This window comes from Zalophus californianus, chromosome 14 (genome assembly GCF_009762305.2).
Source record: "Zalophus californianus isolate mZalCal1 chromosome 14, mZalCal1.pri.v2, whole genome shotgun sequence".
Lineage (NCBI taxonomy): Eukaryota > Metazoa > Chordata > Mammalia > Carnivora > Otariidae > Zalophus > Zalophus californianus.
In genome coordinates this window covers 19,688,997-19,706,274 of record NC_045608.1, presented here as the reverse complement: position 1 = coordinate 19,706,274, position 17,278 = coordinate 19,688,997, and the positions used below count along the sequence as shown (strand labels likewise).

At 48.1% G+C, this 17,278-nt stretch overlaps 1 protein-coding gene across 3 annotated transcripts in view; it reads right to left on the bottom strand.

Annotated features, from left to right (window-relative positions):
• Window positions 1-17,278, bottom strand: part of MYO18B (myosin XVIIIB) — a 264,358-nt gene that overhangs the window by 45,131 nt on the left and 201,949 nt on the right. For all 3 annotated transcript variants that reach the window (XM_035724040.1, XM_035724041.1, XM_027577179.2), the window contains exon 40: window positions 94-224. In XM_035724040.1, the coding sequence (XP_035579933.1) occupies window positions 94-224 (131 nt within the window). The remainder of the gene's footprint in view (window positions 1-93; window positions 225-17,278) is intronic.

Here is a 17,278-nt window from a genome sequence, read left to right as displayed (position 1 = left end):
CGAGAGCAGGAGTTCTGTTCACCAAAGACCCTAGAATGCTCCAGGGCAGAGTCCCCCTGCTGCACCCAGCCGCACCTGGCTCCCGTAGGTTACCTCTCCGTGTCACTGTCGCTGGACGCCACCTCCTCTAAGGCTGCCTGCAGGTCGGCAATCCGCCGGATGGACGTCTCCAGGTCTGTCTGGAGGGTCTGTCTCACCGCTGCGAGCTCCTCCACATACTTCTCCTGGAGGCAGAGACCACAAGCGCACGTTGGCCTTGGACAAGAACTCACCCACCTGCCCGAGCTTCTGGGGAGGAGATACACCCTAGGCTGAGCCTAGTGTTCACCGAGCACCTAGTACATAGTGGGCACCCCTTGAGGTATCCTCTCTATATAGATGGGCTTACAGACCCTCAGACAGATGCTTTGAATTTTATAGAGGACATGGACATTTTGGGGGCCACGAGGGCATGGCCCACAGACAGACCTCCCTCGCCCACCCTGGGAGGTCTCAGCCCAGTGTATCTGACCCCAGAGCCATGCTCTGAACCTGCACCACCCACTTTGCACGAGGCAGTACATCTTGGATGGATGAGTAAATGCATGGACCAATTACTGTTTCCCAGAACAGTCATAGAGGCTGGTTCTGGAAGCTTCGTCTGCCTCACAGATGGATCTGGAGTGGGAGGTCAGTTGGGTGTGGGGAGGAGGCAGACAAGAATGGTTCCCTTTTAACTCTGCCATGCCGACTCCCCCAACTCTGAATCCTCAGAGGCAGCAGAGGCAAAGATGGACAAGCCAGAGGGCTCCTCCCAGAGCAAACAGGTCACTGCCATTTTACTGAGATCTTTCTGTACCTGGCACTGTGTTGAGCGTCTTACCCTGGTGACCTCCCTCACTGCTCGAAAGCTTGGCAAATGGGTCACTATTATTACTCCCATTTTGTAGATGGGACACTGAGGCCTGGGGAAACAAAGGCTTAAGGGTGGTGTTGGCACTCCAGCTTGGTGCTTCTGACTACCCTCTGAGGTTTCATCCTTCTCTCCTCTGATCCTGTCCTAACTGGATTCTGTCCAGATTCTGGAAAACCTCTGATTTCCATTTGCAGCATATGTCATCCACCCCTACCCTTTATCACAATGATAATCAACTGAGGGTGATTTTGCCAGGCCCCCCTCCCCGGCCCAGGAGACACTGAGCAATGCCTAGAGACATTTTTTGTTGTCACAGTTTGTCGGGGGGAGGGGTGTGCCCCTGGCCTTAGCAGGTAGAGACAGGGATGCTGCCCGACAACCTACAGTGCACAAGACGGCCCCCTCCACAGAGAATGGCTTCACTCAAATGTCCGTAGTGCCCAGTCTGAGAAACCTCAGCTTAAACCTAGAATCCCACCTGCTGAGAATTAATCCTACAGGGAATCAATCAAAAGGCAGAGTAAGGTCTGTACCAGAGGATGCTTGGAGTGGTGGGATGGAGGATGGGGAGAAGCTGAAAGCAGCCTCATCATTCGGCAACCGGGAATACTTAGGGGGATCACAGCATGTCTCTTCGATGCCATTAGGCAGACATTAACATTTGAAGTAAGGATTGCAGCAGCGTGGAATGCTTCTGTGGAATAATGTTAAGCAAACGGAATAGAACAGGAAATATCATGCCCCTATCTATCTGCAAATGACACACATACAATTGGAAAAACACTTCGGAAGCTGGTGATATTTATAGACGAGGAAGAAGGGGGGATTATGGATAAAATTTTTCTTTTAAGCCGTTCTAATTATGTGAGGATTACTTGTTGCCTGTTTTATTTATTTTAAAGTAGGCTCCACGCTCAGCATGGAGCCCAAGACGGGGCTTGAACTCACGACCCTGAGATCAAGACCTGGGCTGAGATCAAGAGTCAGATGCTTAACCAACTGAGCCACCGAGTCGCCCTCGTTAACTGTTGCTTTAAGGAACACACATATACCAACTGCCCAGAGTGTGGAAGGGTGAAAATATAAAGATTTAGGGTCAGATCTAAGTGCCATCCTCAGCTGCCCATTTAACTCCCTAGCTGTGCAACCTGAAACAGTTTACAGCCCCTCTCTGAGCCTGGGATTGTTTTCTTTCTGTTGCAGATGAAGGAGTGGAGGCCGGTGAAGTCATTGGGGCAGTAACGTGCAGAGCCTGGATTTAAAGACCGGTCTTGCCAGTGATATTTCTGGGGCAATGTGTGCACACCCCCCAACGAAAGTCAGGGAGGACCAGGGCTGCTCCCCATTACGGGGACACGCACAGCTCTCCTTTGCGGGGCGACTTGTCTATTCATGGTATTGTGGGTCTGTGCCTTTCATCTGATTTCGAGGTTTTCCAATTTTAATGAGAGAGCGAGAGCGAGCAAAGAGTGAGAAGGCTCAGGGCTGAGTGGAGCTGAGAAGCAGCAGCATGGAGAGAGGCAGGGGGTGACGAGGGGCTGGCAGTGTGCTGTGGCTGATTGAAGTTACCAGCTGTGAAAGCCCCATCTTGGTGCTGACAAGGTGAGAGCCCGTCCAAGGCGGGGGGGCCCCCGGGCAGGAGGCCAGTGGACTGTCACAGGAAATAACACACACCGGGGGATGGCTGGGGAGGTGCTTGCCTCTGGACACTGGCATGTCAGCTCCTAAAGACACCTAGAAAAATGGCTGGGTGCAAAGTCCCCAGTAGCTTAGAGGAGCACTTGTCTGAGCTCAGCTCCTTCCTAGGGTGACAGAATTGACCACGGTCTCCCAGGAAACAGGGCACCTGTGTCTTTGTAAGACACGGAGATGCTAGCCGAAGTTCACGTCCGGGCTGTTTTAGGCATGTGGTGAATTTTTATTTTGGAGCCGAGGAAAGCGAGAGCAGAGCAGCAGAAGAATGGCCTGTGTGAGGTCATGCGGCCGGGAGAGCACAGAGCTCGGATTCACGGCCAGATCTTGGGTTCTTGGGTAACAGCTCTTTATGCCTCCTGAGACCAGGGATGAGAAAAGAGCACCACCGTCCCCTCCCAGTTGTGCCTGGGGGAGCTTTGCCCATGCAATGTCATGCAGAGACAGCAACAAGGGCCTAAAAGTCTTAGCCCTCATGGAGCCGTCTGGTGGGCAGAGGACAGGACCACCGGGGACAGGCACTGTGTCTCAGGGATGGTTGGCTCTGGGCTGGGACGAAGCAGAGGGGCAGAGGAAAGGGGGAGCGAGACGAGTCAAATCCGTAATACTGTGAAAGACAAAGTAGCCTCTAGAGCCAAGGTGCCTGGGTTCAAATCCCAGCTCTGCCCCTTACTGGCTGTGTGACCTGTAGCAAGTTACTCAACCTCTCTGACCTCCAGAGAGGAAAGGCTTGGCCAACATTGCTACCATGTCATGTCTTCAGAGAATGAGGAGCAACTAGGGTGAGAAGCAGTGTATCACTGAGGTTTGCCAAGGTCACAGGCGAATAAGGACTCTGGCTCCAAAGGTTTTTCAGTACCCCTCAGAGCAAAGACATGGATGCAACCAAGGGCAGTGTAGGGGATGAGTTAATCAGACAGAGTGAGGAGAGCTGTGAGCACGAACACCATCCATAGATGAGGGTGTATGGACCAAGGACGGGGCCCAGGGGACTCAGATCAGGTCCCAGGGAACTCAGATCAGGTCCAACGGGAACACCTCAAGGAGATGGATTGGGGAAATCTAGAGTCTGTGCAATCAGCAATCAGCTAACCTTTCCTGCTTCAACTTGAAAAGCAAATAGAGTCTGCTGATTGCAGAGATCAAGTCATTAGGGGAATGCATATGGTGCCCCAAACTGTCCCTGGGGCAGACCAAACAAGGCCCCGGCAGGAGACAGCTCAGAGGACACAGAGGAGGTCCACAAGGAGAAGGGGACACAAGGGAGGTGCCCGCTCTCCGATCTGGGAGTCTGGGGCTTTCTTCCACCCTCAAGACATGTGACTAACAATGCTTGGGTTTGAATCGGGACTGCCATATGTAAACAGGGTTGCATTTTGAGGCCACGTGTGAAGCTGGTCTCCTCTGCTATTCTCTCTCTTTAGAGACTTGAAGCGTGAAGAAGTTGGGGGAGAAATTAGGATATGAAACTATTCAGATAGTAAGATGTATACAGCAGAAACCCACTAATAAATACATCATATTCCCATGTTAATCTATAACTACAGTAATGGTGATATACCAATTGTAATGACACACAACACATTACTATATATATTATATGTTCATTACACGTAGACATATATTCATATGCCATTCACTCACTCAATAAACATCTGTTGAGCACCTACTGTGTGCCAGCACCAACCTACACACAGGTGATGCAGATAAAGTCCCAACTTCTCTGGAGCTTACAGGGACCTAATCTCTCTGTATTGCTGGTGTTTAGAGCATAGCAAGCACTCAATCTATATTTGGGGATCGAATGAATGGTATCACTGCATGACTACACATGGTGAATGAAAGAGGGACCTGGGTATTACGCTCACGAATGCATACATAATACACACCGTGCCTACAGAGATAAATACAGCGAAAGTAGTGTGCAAACTTCTGGCCCCCCCAGCGTTGCTTGAGAGAATCATTAACCCTTGTTAAACTCCCAAGCTACTCCGCCTGGAGCATGCCACATAGAGCTGCCCGTGGGAGGTCGTTCATACGGTAATTAGTGGCTGCAATTAAAATCGTCTCCTTTAGTGATGTTCAATTAGAGGCTAATATTTAAAACTACTGTTTGTTTTCTTTGCCTAGGGCATCTTTAGGGGACAATGGTCCCTTGTCTGCAAATGCACAGGACTCTCCATCCTTTCAAGGTGCACCCCAAGAAAATTAATTTCATGCAGCTTATATTATAAATCAGACTATCTGAAACACCCCCGAAACCTGATGAAAACTCACTTTGTCATTTTCTTCTGATTCACTAAACATAAACAGAAACTTCATGTTACAGAGGCCAGCACTAAAAAAAAAACCTTACACACAAATACATTTGCTATTATAAATACATATAAATACACACGAATATGTGTGCACATGCGTCTATTCAGACACATATGCATGAACATTCCCAGTCTGACACACACATATACTTAATTCATATTTATTAAATTATTACATGAATATATTTATTTCTATTTTCTCACATGGGCAGGTCCTCTGCTAAATGTAGGAAGTGTCTCATCTCACACGGTCTTTATAAGCCCTCAGAGTCAAGTGCAATACAAAAACATAAAAGTAACTCAAGAACATTACAACAAAGTAATAGCAGTGTTATTATCTCTGGTGAGATATCAGGTGATTTTTGCTTCCCTTTTTATACTTGTCCAGACCTTCTGCAAAGGATATGAATGACTTTTCTGATCAGAAAGTTAAAAAATATAGGATTTTATTTCTGTCTACCCTGTGAGGAACAATCCCCTGGACCACCTGCTCGGTGCCTCCCACGGCAGCCTCATTATCCCCATTTTACAGATGAACAGGCTGAGCCTCAGAAAGGTTAAATCACTTGCCCAGGGTCGTGCAGTCAAGACACAGTGATCTGCAGCCAGACCCGGGTGTCCTGACCCCAGCCCACAGCTCTTTTCTACTTTGTGCCTAATCGCTCCTGCTTTATCCAAGGCTGCTTGTGTCTCCAGAGGTAGGGGCAGTTTGCCCAGAAAGAAATGAGGAGATAATGAGGAACTGCCACAGTTTCATTCAAATCGTCCCGGGGTCACTTGCCTGGGAGAAGAGAGGCTGTGGGGGAATAAAAAGCCCTGTGAACTGTGTCCTGGCCAGAGTTCAAGGCCATATTGGCAATGGAGCGAGCAGTACGAGTGTTCAGTCTCAATCTGAGAAAGGAAAGACTTGGTGTACCCAGCAGAAAACCCAAGATTATGCATTAGATTCTCTTATTTAAGATGACAAAAGAGCCCAACCTTCAACAAAAAAGGGACTAGGGAGAAGGTGGTCATTACTACGCAAGGTCCTTTCTTCACAATCCTCCTGCAAATTAATTGTTTGATTCTATGTTTATCACGTGGCAAGAGACACAGAGAGACTCATCAAAGATCCCAAAGTTACACAGCCAGTAAGTGACACACAGATCCAAGCTCAGGCCTGCCTGTTTCCAAAGGGTCAGTCAATACCTGACAACTCCTCCCTCCCTACACCTGTGGCAGGCATGTCCAATCGATCACTGCATAGACCCAGGCACTCTAGGGCTAGAGTCCACTGTATGAACTACCAAGCTATGCACTTCTTTTTTTTTTTATTTAAAGATTTTATTTATTTATTTGTGAGAGAGAGAGAAAGAGACAAAGAACATGAGCGGGGGTTGGAACGGAGGTGAGAAGCAGGCTCCCAAGGAGCAGGGAGCCCGATGCAGGGCTCGAACCTGGGACTTCAGGATCATGACCGGAGCCAAAGGCAGATGCTTAACCAAATGAGCCGCCCAGGCATTCCCAAGCTAAGCACTTCATCCAGTGGTCCATCTACCAGCATCAACCCCAACTCCCAACACTGCCACAATTTACTCAACCCTCCTGGAAATGCCTCCTGTGTCCTCAAAGAAGACATTTATATTAGTTGGTTGATTGGCAGGGGAGGGGGCTATTTCTCCTTGAAAACTGGTATGTGCTCTGTGGAGCTGAGGGAAGTGGAAGCCCACCACACTTAGGGAGAGATCCTGATGGGTGGGGAGGGGGGAGATGCAAGCTACCAACAACATGGGAAGAACAGGACAAGTGAAACACCTATGTGAATTTTGAAGAGTTCTTAATCCTTCCTTACTTCCAGTTCCTCCTCCTGTAACAGGCCAGCATTATTTCCTGATGAAAGATTATTGCACGGAACAAACAGAATAATGTCTAACTGTGTACATCTGGTATACCTAATATGTGGGCACACACTTGATACCTAACTCATGTCCTTTTTTCTAAGTAAAGACTTGGAAAGTATGAAGCCTGCAGGTATTGTGTAGCAAGGACAGCCTCATTTTTCAGAAAATGGAGTCTATAAACTTGATGCTTTGTTGTTGTTGTTGTTGTTGTTGAAGCTGGAAGGATTTAATACAGTGCCTCGGAGGAGCCCGTATCATTCGAGAAAACAGAAGTGGCTCTAGATCATTCAAATAAAGGAATTTAATACAGAGAATTGGTTATTCAGATGATAGAAAAAATGAGAAGCCAGGATAGATTAGCAATGGCCGGAAGGCACTGCCAACGTAGGGCTAGAAGGAAAAATCAGGACAATGGAAGGCTGCTGGTGGAAGGTGGCTTCATGGAAGAGGGGCATCCCTAATGGGATCTACAATTAGAGTCTCAGCTTCTGCTAGGGATGATCCCCAAGGCAGTGAAAGAGATGGAGAAACACCCTGGTTTCTTTCCTTCCCCTGTCCTTCAATTGGCCATCACCACCTATCATTTGCTTACCCTACCAGAAGGCAAGAAAACTAGAAAGCCTAGTTTCCTACAATTCAGAGTAGAGCAGAGAAGGGGCAGGAATGTATCTGAGAGGAACCAAGAGAATCACTGGCACAAAGCACAGACATATCCAGGTTCAACCCAGACTTTATTTGTCGAACTGTATACTTAAAAGACCTGCATACTTTCCCATCTATCTATATCTATGTATATTTATAAGCATTTATATTTTATATAGATGTATGTATAGAGATGTGTGTGTGTGTGTGTGTATACCTCAAGGAAAAAACTGTAAGAAATCCAGAATTACAATTTTCAGGTGTTACAGCATTAAATGCTGGACTACAAACCTCTAGTCTATATTAGTTATTTATTGCTACGTAACATATTGCCTCAAACACCCAGTGCTTTGAAACATCCAATATCGTTCATTATCTCTCACGGTTTTCTGTGGGTCAGGAGTTCAGGAGTGGCTTATCTGGGTGGCTCTGCCTCAGAGTCGGCGGTAGAACAGATAACAGCCCCCAAGGATGTCCACAACCTCATCCCCACTGCATGGGAATATGTTAACTCACATGGCAAGAGGGATTTTGCAGGTGTGATTAAATTAAGGATTTTGAGATGGGGAGATTATCCTGGATTATCCGGGCGGCCCCTAAATGTAACCAGAAGGGTCCTTATAAGGGGCGGGGGAGGGTCAGTGGGGAAGAAGGCAGTAATAATGTCGTGGTGACATCACACTGGAGGGAGGCAGCCAGGAGCCAAGAAGTGCTGGCTGCCTGTACAAGGGGGAAGAGAAAAAGCATGGGTTGTTCTGGGGGCTTCCAGAAGGAACCAGCCCTGCTTGCACTTTGATTTTAACCCCTTCGGGCATATTTTTAAACTTCTGACCTCCAAACCAATGGGAGGCTAAACTGTGTTATTTTAAGCTACCAAGTTTGTGGTAAGTTATTGCAGCAGCAAAAGACAACTCATACAGGATCTGTCCTGATGGTACAGTGACGATGGCAGCCAGGGCGCTGGCTGTCTGAAGGCTTGACGGAAGCTGGTGGGTCCCTTCCAAGAAGGCTCACTGACGTGGCTATTGGCCAGAGGCTTCAGTTCTCTGCTATAAAGGACTCCACTGAGCTGTTTGAGCATCCTCATGACATGGTGGCCGGCTCTCCTGGAGCATGTGATCCAAGACAGAGTAGGGCCAATGCCAAATGCCTTGGATAACCCAGCCTGGGGAGTGACGTGTGATCACTACTGACCATCTGTTGGTCACACAGACCAAGTCTGGTACAATATGGGAGGAGGTTATGCAGGGAGGTGAATGCGAGAGGTGGGGGATCATCGGGCACCATCTTGGAAGCTGACGAACACAGTAACGCTGGACGTTCTTCATGTATAGGCCCCATCTCAATGGACTCTACCACCCACAAAGGAAAACACCACAGCCATCCCGAACTTCCTCCCATTTCTAGAAACACGTGTGCTTATAGGTTGAATTGTGTCCCCCCTGCCCCTCAAAATAGGTTGAAACCCTAATCCCCAGCACCCCAGCATGTTACTGTATTTGGAGACAGAGTCTTTACAGAGGCAATCAAATCAAAATGAGTTTATCAGCGGGCCCTAAGCCAATATGACTGGCGTCCTTATAAAAAGAAGAGAAATTTGGAAAAAGACACAGAGGCACAGAGGCAAAACCATGTGAAGACACACAGGGAGGGGTGCCCCGTGTAGACGGGAGATTGCAATGATGCATCTCCAAGCCAACGAACATCACAGATAGCCAGCAAACCACCAGAAGCTAAGAGAGAGGCATGGAGCCCTTCCTTCTCCAACACCTATGGGGGAGCACAGCCCTGCCAACACCCTGATTTCACATTTCTGGCCTCCAGAGCTGGGAAACAATTCTGTTTTTCTAAGCCACTCAGTGTGGGGCACTTTGATCCGGCAGCCCTAGCACATGGATATAACACCATCTGATCTTTTCTTTTTCTTTGAAACGCCATTTCTTTTCTTTTCTAGTTCCAACAGGGTTCCCTATAGAGAATTTAGAAAATAAAGTGGCAAAAAAAACCCATTAAATATTGCCCTTAAGTCTGTTACTCTTAATGACCAAGTTGGTGTAGTTCCATCCTGTGTTCATTTCCGCAGGTGTGTCTAGATACATCTATATAACACCCATTCAGATAAAACAGTTTTATGTTAAAGGCAGAATGGAGTTAGCCATGCAGACAAGCGGGAAAGCCCAGGATCCCCATCTCACCGGTCTGGCTTGCCCAGGATTGCCCATTATCTTGAGACAGAAGAGCTTGGGACTCCAGACACCTGCTTGCAGCCCTCCCTTTCCCTGCTCGTTTTCCTAACTGATTGTTTTAAAATGCCTCCAGCTATCACCTAAAGGCTTTTACAGCATTCTGGAAAACGAACATTTTAGGCAGCTTGGACTGTTCAACATCGAGCTGATGAAGATCTGGCCTGCGGAAAGTCTAGCTGTGCATACTTGCCATGTGCTTGCGCACATCACTGATGCAGCCATGGACACACACACACCATATACCAGGCCAGAGCAGGAGGCCGCCTGGCCAAGGTTGCCAAGGTTGCTGGGCCACTCCCTGGGTGACCGAGCCAGAACTAGAACCTAGGTCCTCTCTCCATTGGAAAGTGAGCTCCTCTCTTTACGACTCCTGTTTCACACACTTTGGATCATGAGCCATTTTTGCCTAAACCCCCGGCCCCCGCCACTTGAGCAATTAATGGTGTCATGGTGCCCATGATGAGGAGGGAGATTTGTACCTGATTCTTGTGGTCCCGAGTTTCCCCCAGTGGGCAGGGAGTGGCAAGGGGGCACAGACTCCTCGGGCAGGCCCTAGACCCCTATACCAGGAATGTGGTTGAGGTTCTCGCAGACCAATGGGAAGGGGACAGCCAGGCGGAGGGAGGTGATCAGGCTTTGAGGCAGGAGGGTGCAACTTGCTATGAGTGAATCACAAGGTTTGCAAGTTAAATTAAATTCAAATTTAAATAGAACAGAGTAGAAGAGAATAAAGTGAAATAAAATAAAATAAACCCAACTCTCTAAACTTCCTTACAGCTCTAGCTATTCAGAGCTCAGAGCTTTCCCAGCCCTAAAACTGCCCCCCAGGCTGGGACTTCTGATGCAGTATCTTTAGACCGGGGCAAAGAAGGACTGCCCACCCCTCTCAAGGCTGACACCTGCAGGGCCTTCACAAAGCCCCGCCGGCCACAGACAGCCAGCCTGACCTGGAGTGAACTTCCAAACACCCCACTCCTGACTCCCCAGAATCACCCACCCAAATGTTTCCTGGGGAAAAAAAAAAGGAGACATTTCATTTTTTCTGCTCAAATGCAAATATGACATATCTGTGCCACCCAATTTTCCTGACAGAGGAATAATTATATCAACATAATTAAGTCTCCAGTGCAAAAATTATCTGTACTACATACACCGACTCTATACTTCCCGCATCAGAGGGCCTTTGTTCAGGGCGGTAATCACCAAGCCACCTTTGACATGTCTTATTTCAATTTAAATGGAAATGAAGCTCATGTGTCTTCTCAGCCCACTAGTCCATGTGAATGCAGAAATAGGGAAACTGGACTTTGAAATTTCTCGGGTCTCCACTGGGTTCTGTACCCAGAGAGGGTAACGTGAGAACAATTTATCCCATACCCCCAGGTCCCTACTCTGGGCCTCAAGTAGCTCATCGATACAATGGGCTAATCTCTTGCATCTTTCTCCTGCTCTCTATTCATGGTCCTAGAGATGGTGTCCATCACCATCCCCTAAGTGTTCTCTCGCTGTCTTAAAGGGCTGCCCCACTCTTCCATCCAGCCCCTTGTCCGTACTGTCTCCCAGAAATCGCCCAAGGGAGAAGCTCTGTAATCTGATAATGTCCTTTCCTGCTTAAAATACCCCTGTTCCTCCTCATTTCTCACGGTCCAAAACTGTGTGGTTAAGCCTAGAGAGCCCTTCCTAGTCCCCCAGCCCACCTTCTGAGGTTCTTCTCTTTCTCCTGCCCACGCTCTACACCCCACTTCTTGGGATCTCCCATGGTCTTAGAGCTCCCAAACATGCCATGTTCCTTCCTGCCTCTGTGCTTTTGCGCCTACTGTTTCTCCATCTGGAATGCTCTTCCCTGTCGACAAGTGAACTCCTACTCATCCTTCAAGACCCATTTCAGAGTCATTTCCTCCATGATGTCTTCTCCATCACCTACAGTCTGACCCCAGGCCAGTCTTGTCCCCCACCTACCCTACCCTCAGTTTCCTCATCTGTAAAGTGGGAATGACTTCAGCATGGCTGTGCGGTGGGACTGGCTGGGGGCTCACGGGTGCAAGGTGCTTGCCATACTGCATACAATGTAGCAGGCATTCCATAAACATCAGCCCTCTTTCTTGTTCCCAGAATGACCGGGTGACAGCTTGTGAAATGTGACAGGTTGACAGGGGCTCCGCTATTGTGATGTTTTCTCACATTCCCCCCACCTCCCCTGGCCCTCTCGTGCTCCTCATTTAGGCATCCAGGCCACTCAACCCTGCAACCCACTAGCCGTACTGATTTAGAGCCCCAGACCTGGTCACCCAAATCCCCCTTGTCCCCTTCTCCACCAAAATATGCTCCCCTTTGTCCCACTCTCTCACCATCAGCTGAGTCATGCAAACATGCCCAAGAATCAAATAAAATCATTACTGCCAACATGCTAACTCCCACCCCACCTACCCTCAGGGTAAGTCTCGTCCTTGTTATAGCATCTTTATGTGTCCGGAGCATCCCGGGGGGGGGGGGGGGTCTTGGCTCAGGATTACAGACACTGCCTACGAGTCCAGGAACACGGCCCCCCGAATAAAGTCATCCAGGCCAGCAGTGACTGAAATGATTGTACCCCAACAGTTGCACACAGCCAGGGAGAGGCTGCACAGCAGTGAGACTGAGAAACACACCAGACCCAAGAGCTGGACACGGGTCCCGCCTCCGCCCTGACTCCCCAGCAGCCAGGAACCCACGCTAGTGTCTGCCCCCTCCCTGTCTGTAGTCGAGACTGTTGTGAGGCCCCAATCACGTCCATGTGCTTCGTAAACTGTGAAGAGCTGCATGCACACGAGATCATTATTTATCACACAGCCTCTTCCCCTCTCCAGAGATCCACTTCTCTTCAGGCACATCCGATCGCTTCGTAATGACTGAAGCCCCAGCTAGTGTTCCCAACAAGCCCAAGAACCATCACACATGAACTCGAGTAAAGAGAAACAGACCCTCCCAGGTACATCAACCTTCATTAATTGTTTTGTGTTCTTAGATGCGTCCCCCCGCTCAAGAAGTGATCAGACAGGACGTGGACCAGAGCTGCGGGTACTGGTGATCAATGCTAGATCCTGGCCCTCCCCGCGCTTGGACCACGGGCAATGCCGTCTGGCTGAGAAATGGGTGGAGGTGGGAGCTACTGTCAGAGAAAACAGTGCCTGTGACATTAACAGCTAAAGACGCCGATAAACAGCGTGCAGCCAAGCGTGATAATGACCAGAGATTAAGACAATGATTTCCGGACTTGATTGGCTTCCATCTGCTGAGGCAAGAGGATGTTCCAGAGACGCCAACACTCTGGCCTCATCTTGAAGCAGTGGAAAGTTACACTTATTGACTGGGAAATCGGTTTTTTTTTTTTTTTTTTGGTCGTTATGACTCTCATTTTCTTGTGCTACTTTTGGGGGTGGGGGATAGTTTCAAGTGTTCACTGACTCCTCTATTCAAGGGCACGATGTGGCCTCCAGACAGGGGTTCTGGGTGGATTTTTGTTCTCTGGACTGAAGAGGACTCTGTTAGAAAGAAACGTTCCTGACATTATTGACGTATTGACATAAATTGACAATTGACATGGACATGGGGAGGGAGATCATTCTTTGCTCAGGGTACCAGGAAGGTGGCTGTCCTGTGCATTTCAGGATGAACATCAGCATCCTTGGCCTTGACCCAGTAGATACCAGCAGAACCCCCGTCCCCAAATGTGCCATCAGAAATGTCTCCAGATACTGCAAAATATTCCCTGAGTGGCAAAATCCAATACAGCTGAAAGCCAAGCTAAAGGCAAAGGGGCAGGCAAGAGACATCATTTTAGAAAAGACACAGACTCTGAATGAGACATGTGAATTTGAATCCTGAATAAACCACTTCCTGCTGTATACCTCATCTTAAAAAAATCAACCTCCCCCTTCCATGACTCCAGGGGTTCTGGAATAAGGAGAGAGTATAATACAGTGCCAGCCACCCCAAGGGAGGTGTTTGGGCCCGCAGCATCACTTGATTGCTGGTTAGGAATGCAGATGCTCAGGCCCTGTCCCAGATCTGCTGATGCAGGATCTGCATTTTAACCACATCCCCAGGTGATCTGCGTGCACGTGACGTTCATTCGAGAAATGCCAGCATTGTGATCAGGAGCTTATATTTCAGAGTCCAGGAGACTGATTACATGTCCCAGGGCTAATCTTTCCTACTTCTTTAGCTTTGGGCAAGTCACTTCATCTCTCTAAGCTTTTTTAAAAAAATTGTGTAAAATAGAGGAAAAAATACTACCTCACTCATAAGGTCGAAAGTGCAGCTTTAATTAGACAACTCATGGGGAGCATGGAAAGCACTTTTCCCCGTGTTGGCCCTGTAGCAGACAGGCAGTAAATGTTTCCAGACTGCCCCCTCCTTCTTTGAGATGCCTCCCAGACTATAACATTGGGAAGCCCAGGCTCCCAGCAGGGGAACACAGACCCGGGGAAGCTCCCTCCATACACTTTTGTGATCTTCCTTTTGATGGAGTCTAAAATTATATCAGCCACTTGGCCACTCATGGTCCATTTATTCATTTATTGACTCAGCGGGAAAGAAAAACAACTCCTAGGCGGTGTGTGCTTTCTCTCTCGTGCCCTCCACATCTCAAGGTTATGGCCCAGTGGCATGTGCCTCTCGGATGAACAGCCTCATCAAATCCACCTTCACAGCTGGGGCCCACCGGCTCTTGCCAGCTCCATCCATCCTGCCCTCCCCGGCTCTCAGGGTCAGCTCGAGCCTCTCGTTGAGGGGCTTGGCTCACGGGGGCTGGCGGCACTGGAAGGCCCGCCTCACTGGTCCTTCTCGGTGCAGGCACGTGGTTCTTCGACTATCTCCCAGTGCCGGAGAAACATGTTAGCCACGGCCCCCAGAGGCTAGACGGAGGATGTATTGCACTCCCCCTCCTTATGGCAACTAGAAGAGCCGTAAGTGCATAAAAAGGGAATCGGCAAGGAAGTGGCATGTGGCCTGGGCGGCTCCATCCTGGGGAAGAAGCCTGGGAGGAACTGGGAATAAGATGGGAACAAAGGGGGAGAATTCATATTACACACCAAATGGTTATGTTGGCATGAGATTACACCTGCGGTCCACAGGTGGCTATTGAGCATTTGATATGTGGCCAGTGCAAAGTGAGCAGCTGAATTCCTAATTGTATTTAATTTTAATTAATTTACATTTAAATAGCTCCACGAGGCGGGTGGCTACCACATTGGATAGCACCACTCCAGAGGATTCATATATGTTGCAGTGAGATAGAAAATAATTTAGGGGTGCCCGGCTGACTCTTGATCTCGGGGTCAGGAGTTCAAGCCCCACATTGGGCATAGAGATTACTTTTACAAAAATTAAAGAAGAAGAAGAAGAAGAAGAAAAGAAAAGAAAATCTGAACATCTGGGAAACCACTGTGCTTCACCTGTTCTGACTGCTGGAGAGAAAACAAGAGAAACTCCAAGTTTCTAAGACCCCTTGAGTTCAAAGTTTCTATGATTCTAACCTTCCAAAAGGTGTTATTATTCTATATTCTAAAGACTCAACGTACTGAAGGGCAGATGTGCCCAAGAAACCCTACTGATTAGTACTGGCAGCCCCCACCCTCAGTTTTTAAAACAGCAGGCTCTCGGTTTTGCATATGCAAATGATTCATGGAGTCAACTCAACTGGGCAGAAGATATTTGAGCACCTACGGGATGTGTGGTTGACTTTTGGGCCCCACAATGGCAGAGTCAGGAAGAAAGTGATGCCTAACAGGAGGAAGTACATGGTGTAGCTGGGGAAAAAGGGTATAGAAGCAGAGTAATGACATCCCTAGTACAGAGGCAGGAACCATAAGCTAAATAGGGTAGCTGACTGTGTGGTTAGAGTGTGGATGGGAAGAAATGCTCTCTCACCTCTCCTAGTGTCTGTCTCCCCATCTGTAATATAGCCACGATGCAGTGTCTACATCAGGACTCCTGCGTCCACATGCATCACCTGAGAGTCTTGCTAACGTGCAGGTCATGACTCAGAGGTGTGGAGTAGGGCCTGGGAGTCAGCATTTCTGCAGCCATGGCTGCTGGTCTGTGAATTACGCTTTGAAAAGCAGGTAGTAGGTCACAGGGAATTTGGGAGAATCAGCTAACATAAGGCATAAATGGTAAGCTGTTACATAAATAATAACAGTAAAAAAAAAACAACAATAAGTAAATATGAACTATATACAACCTAACTTAAAATCAACCTCCAGGGGCGCTGGTGGCTCAGTCGGTTAAGTGTCTGCCTTCGGCTCAGAGCATGATCCTGGGGTCCTGGGATCGAGCCCCGCATCGGGCTCCCTGCTCAGTGGGGATTCTCCCTCTCCCTCTCCCTCCGCCTCTCCCGTCTGCTTCTGCTTGCTCTCTCTCTCTCTCTCTCAAATAAATAAAATCTTAAAAGAAAATCAACCTCCAGCTAAAATCCATAATGGAAAACAACAACAACAACCTATGAGAGCACAAATCAAGGTTCTGCTCATACTTTTTCTATGAAGAGCAATCATTTTCCCCTTCTGGTTAAGTACATCTTAACTATTAGCATCATCACGAAAATGTCAGAATTCTCCCGAAGATCCCATCTGAAAATCATACCAGTTAAAATGCAAACATAATTATGAGACTCTAAATGCAGTATCTTTGACTTGCAGTCTTTCATGATGGCCCGACATTAAGCCACAACGTAAATTGCTCCCTCTAACAACGGAAGTGTGTACGCAGACTGTAGATGTGTATACTTGGGGTTTTCCAGCCAAGGCAGTGCTTTATGATGAACATGGGGTGGGCTGAGCCAGGGAAGGCATTTTGGGGTGGGAGGGCTCTGGCAGAAATAGATGACAGCAGGACCATCCTTGGGAAACTGAGAGTGGATACACTTTCAAATGAGCTACGAAAAAATGTGTGTCACAGAACCCACCGCCGTGGCTGGGGCCAAAGGAAAGCCTTCAGGCAGCCGTCTTTACTCCCGCACATTTTTTAGCAGGAGTGAGGAAGTGGATACTAGAGAGACTTATTATTTATTTCCCTTTAAAATGTGCAAGACACTCTTTAATCTCCCGACTATCTTATAACCCATTTTACAGATGAGGAAGCTAAGACTCAGAGAAGACAGGTGGCATGCCCCAGACATAGTCCGGAAAGGCTAGAGCCAGGATTGAAGTCTAGCTCTGCCATCTGTCTCCTATTCCATGTTTCCTACCAATAGAGCTTAGAACAGGAGTCAGCAAACCACAGCCTGTGGGCCAAATGTGGCCCACTGTTTGTTTTTTTTTTTTTAAATAAACCTTTTTTGGAACACACATGCCCATTCATTCGTGTACTATTTTTGGCTGCTTTTGCACAACAATGTGCAGAGTTTTGTGACAAAGAGTATAGGCTGCAAAGTCTAAAATATTTACTCCCTGGCCCTTTACAGAAAACATTTGCTGATCCCTGGCAAAGAGCATCCAATTGCTACCTGGGCACAACCTCGGGAGGTTTTGCCAGGCTCTCAGGAAGAGGTGAGAGCCATCTTATTTCCTGAATTCCTTTCCTTTTGTTTGCTGAGAAGTGACATCAGTCTTTTTTTTCCCTCTC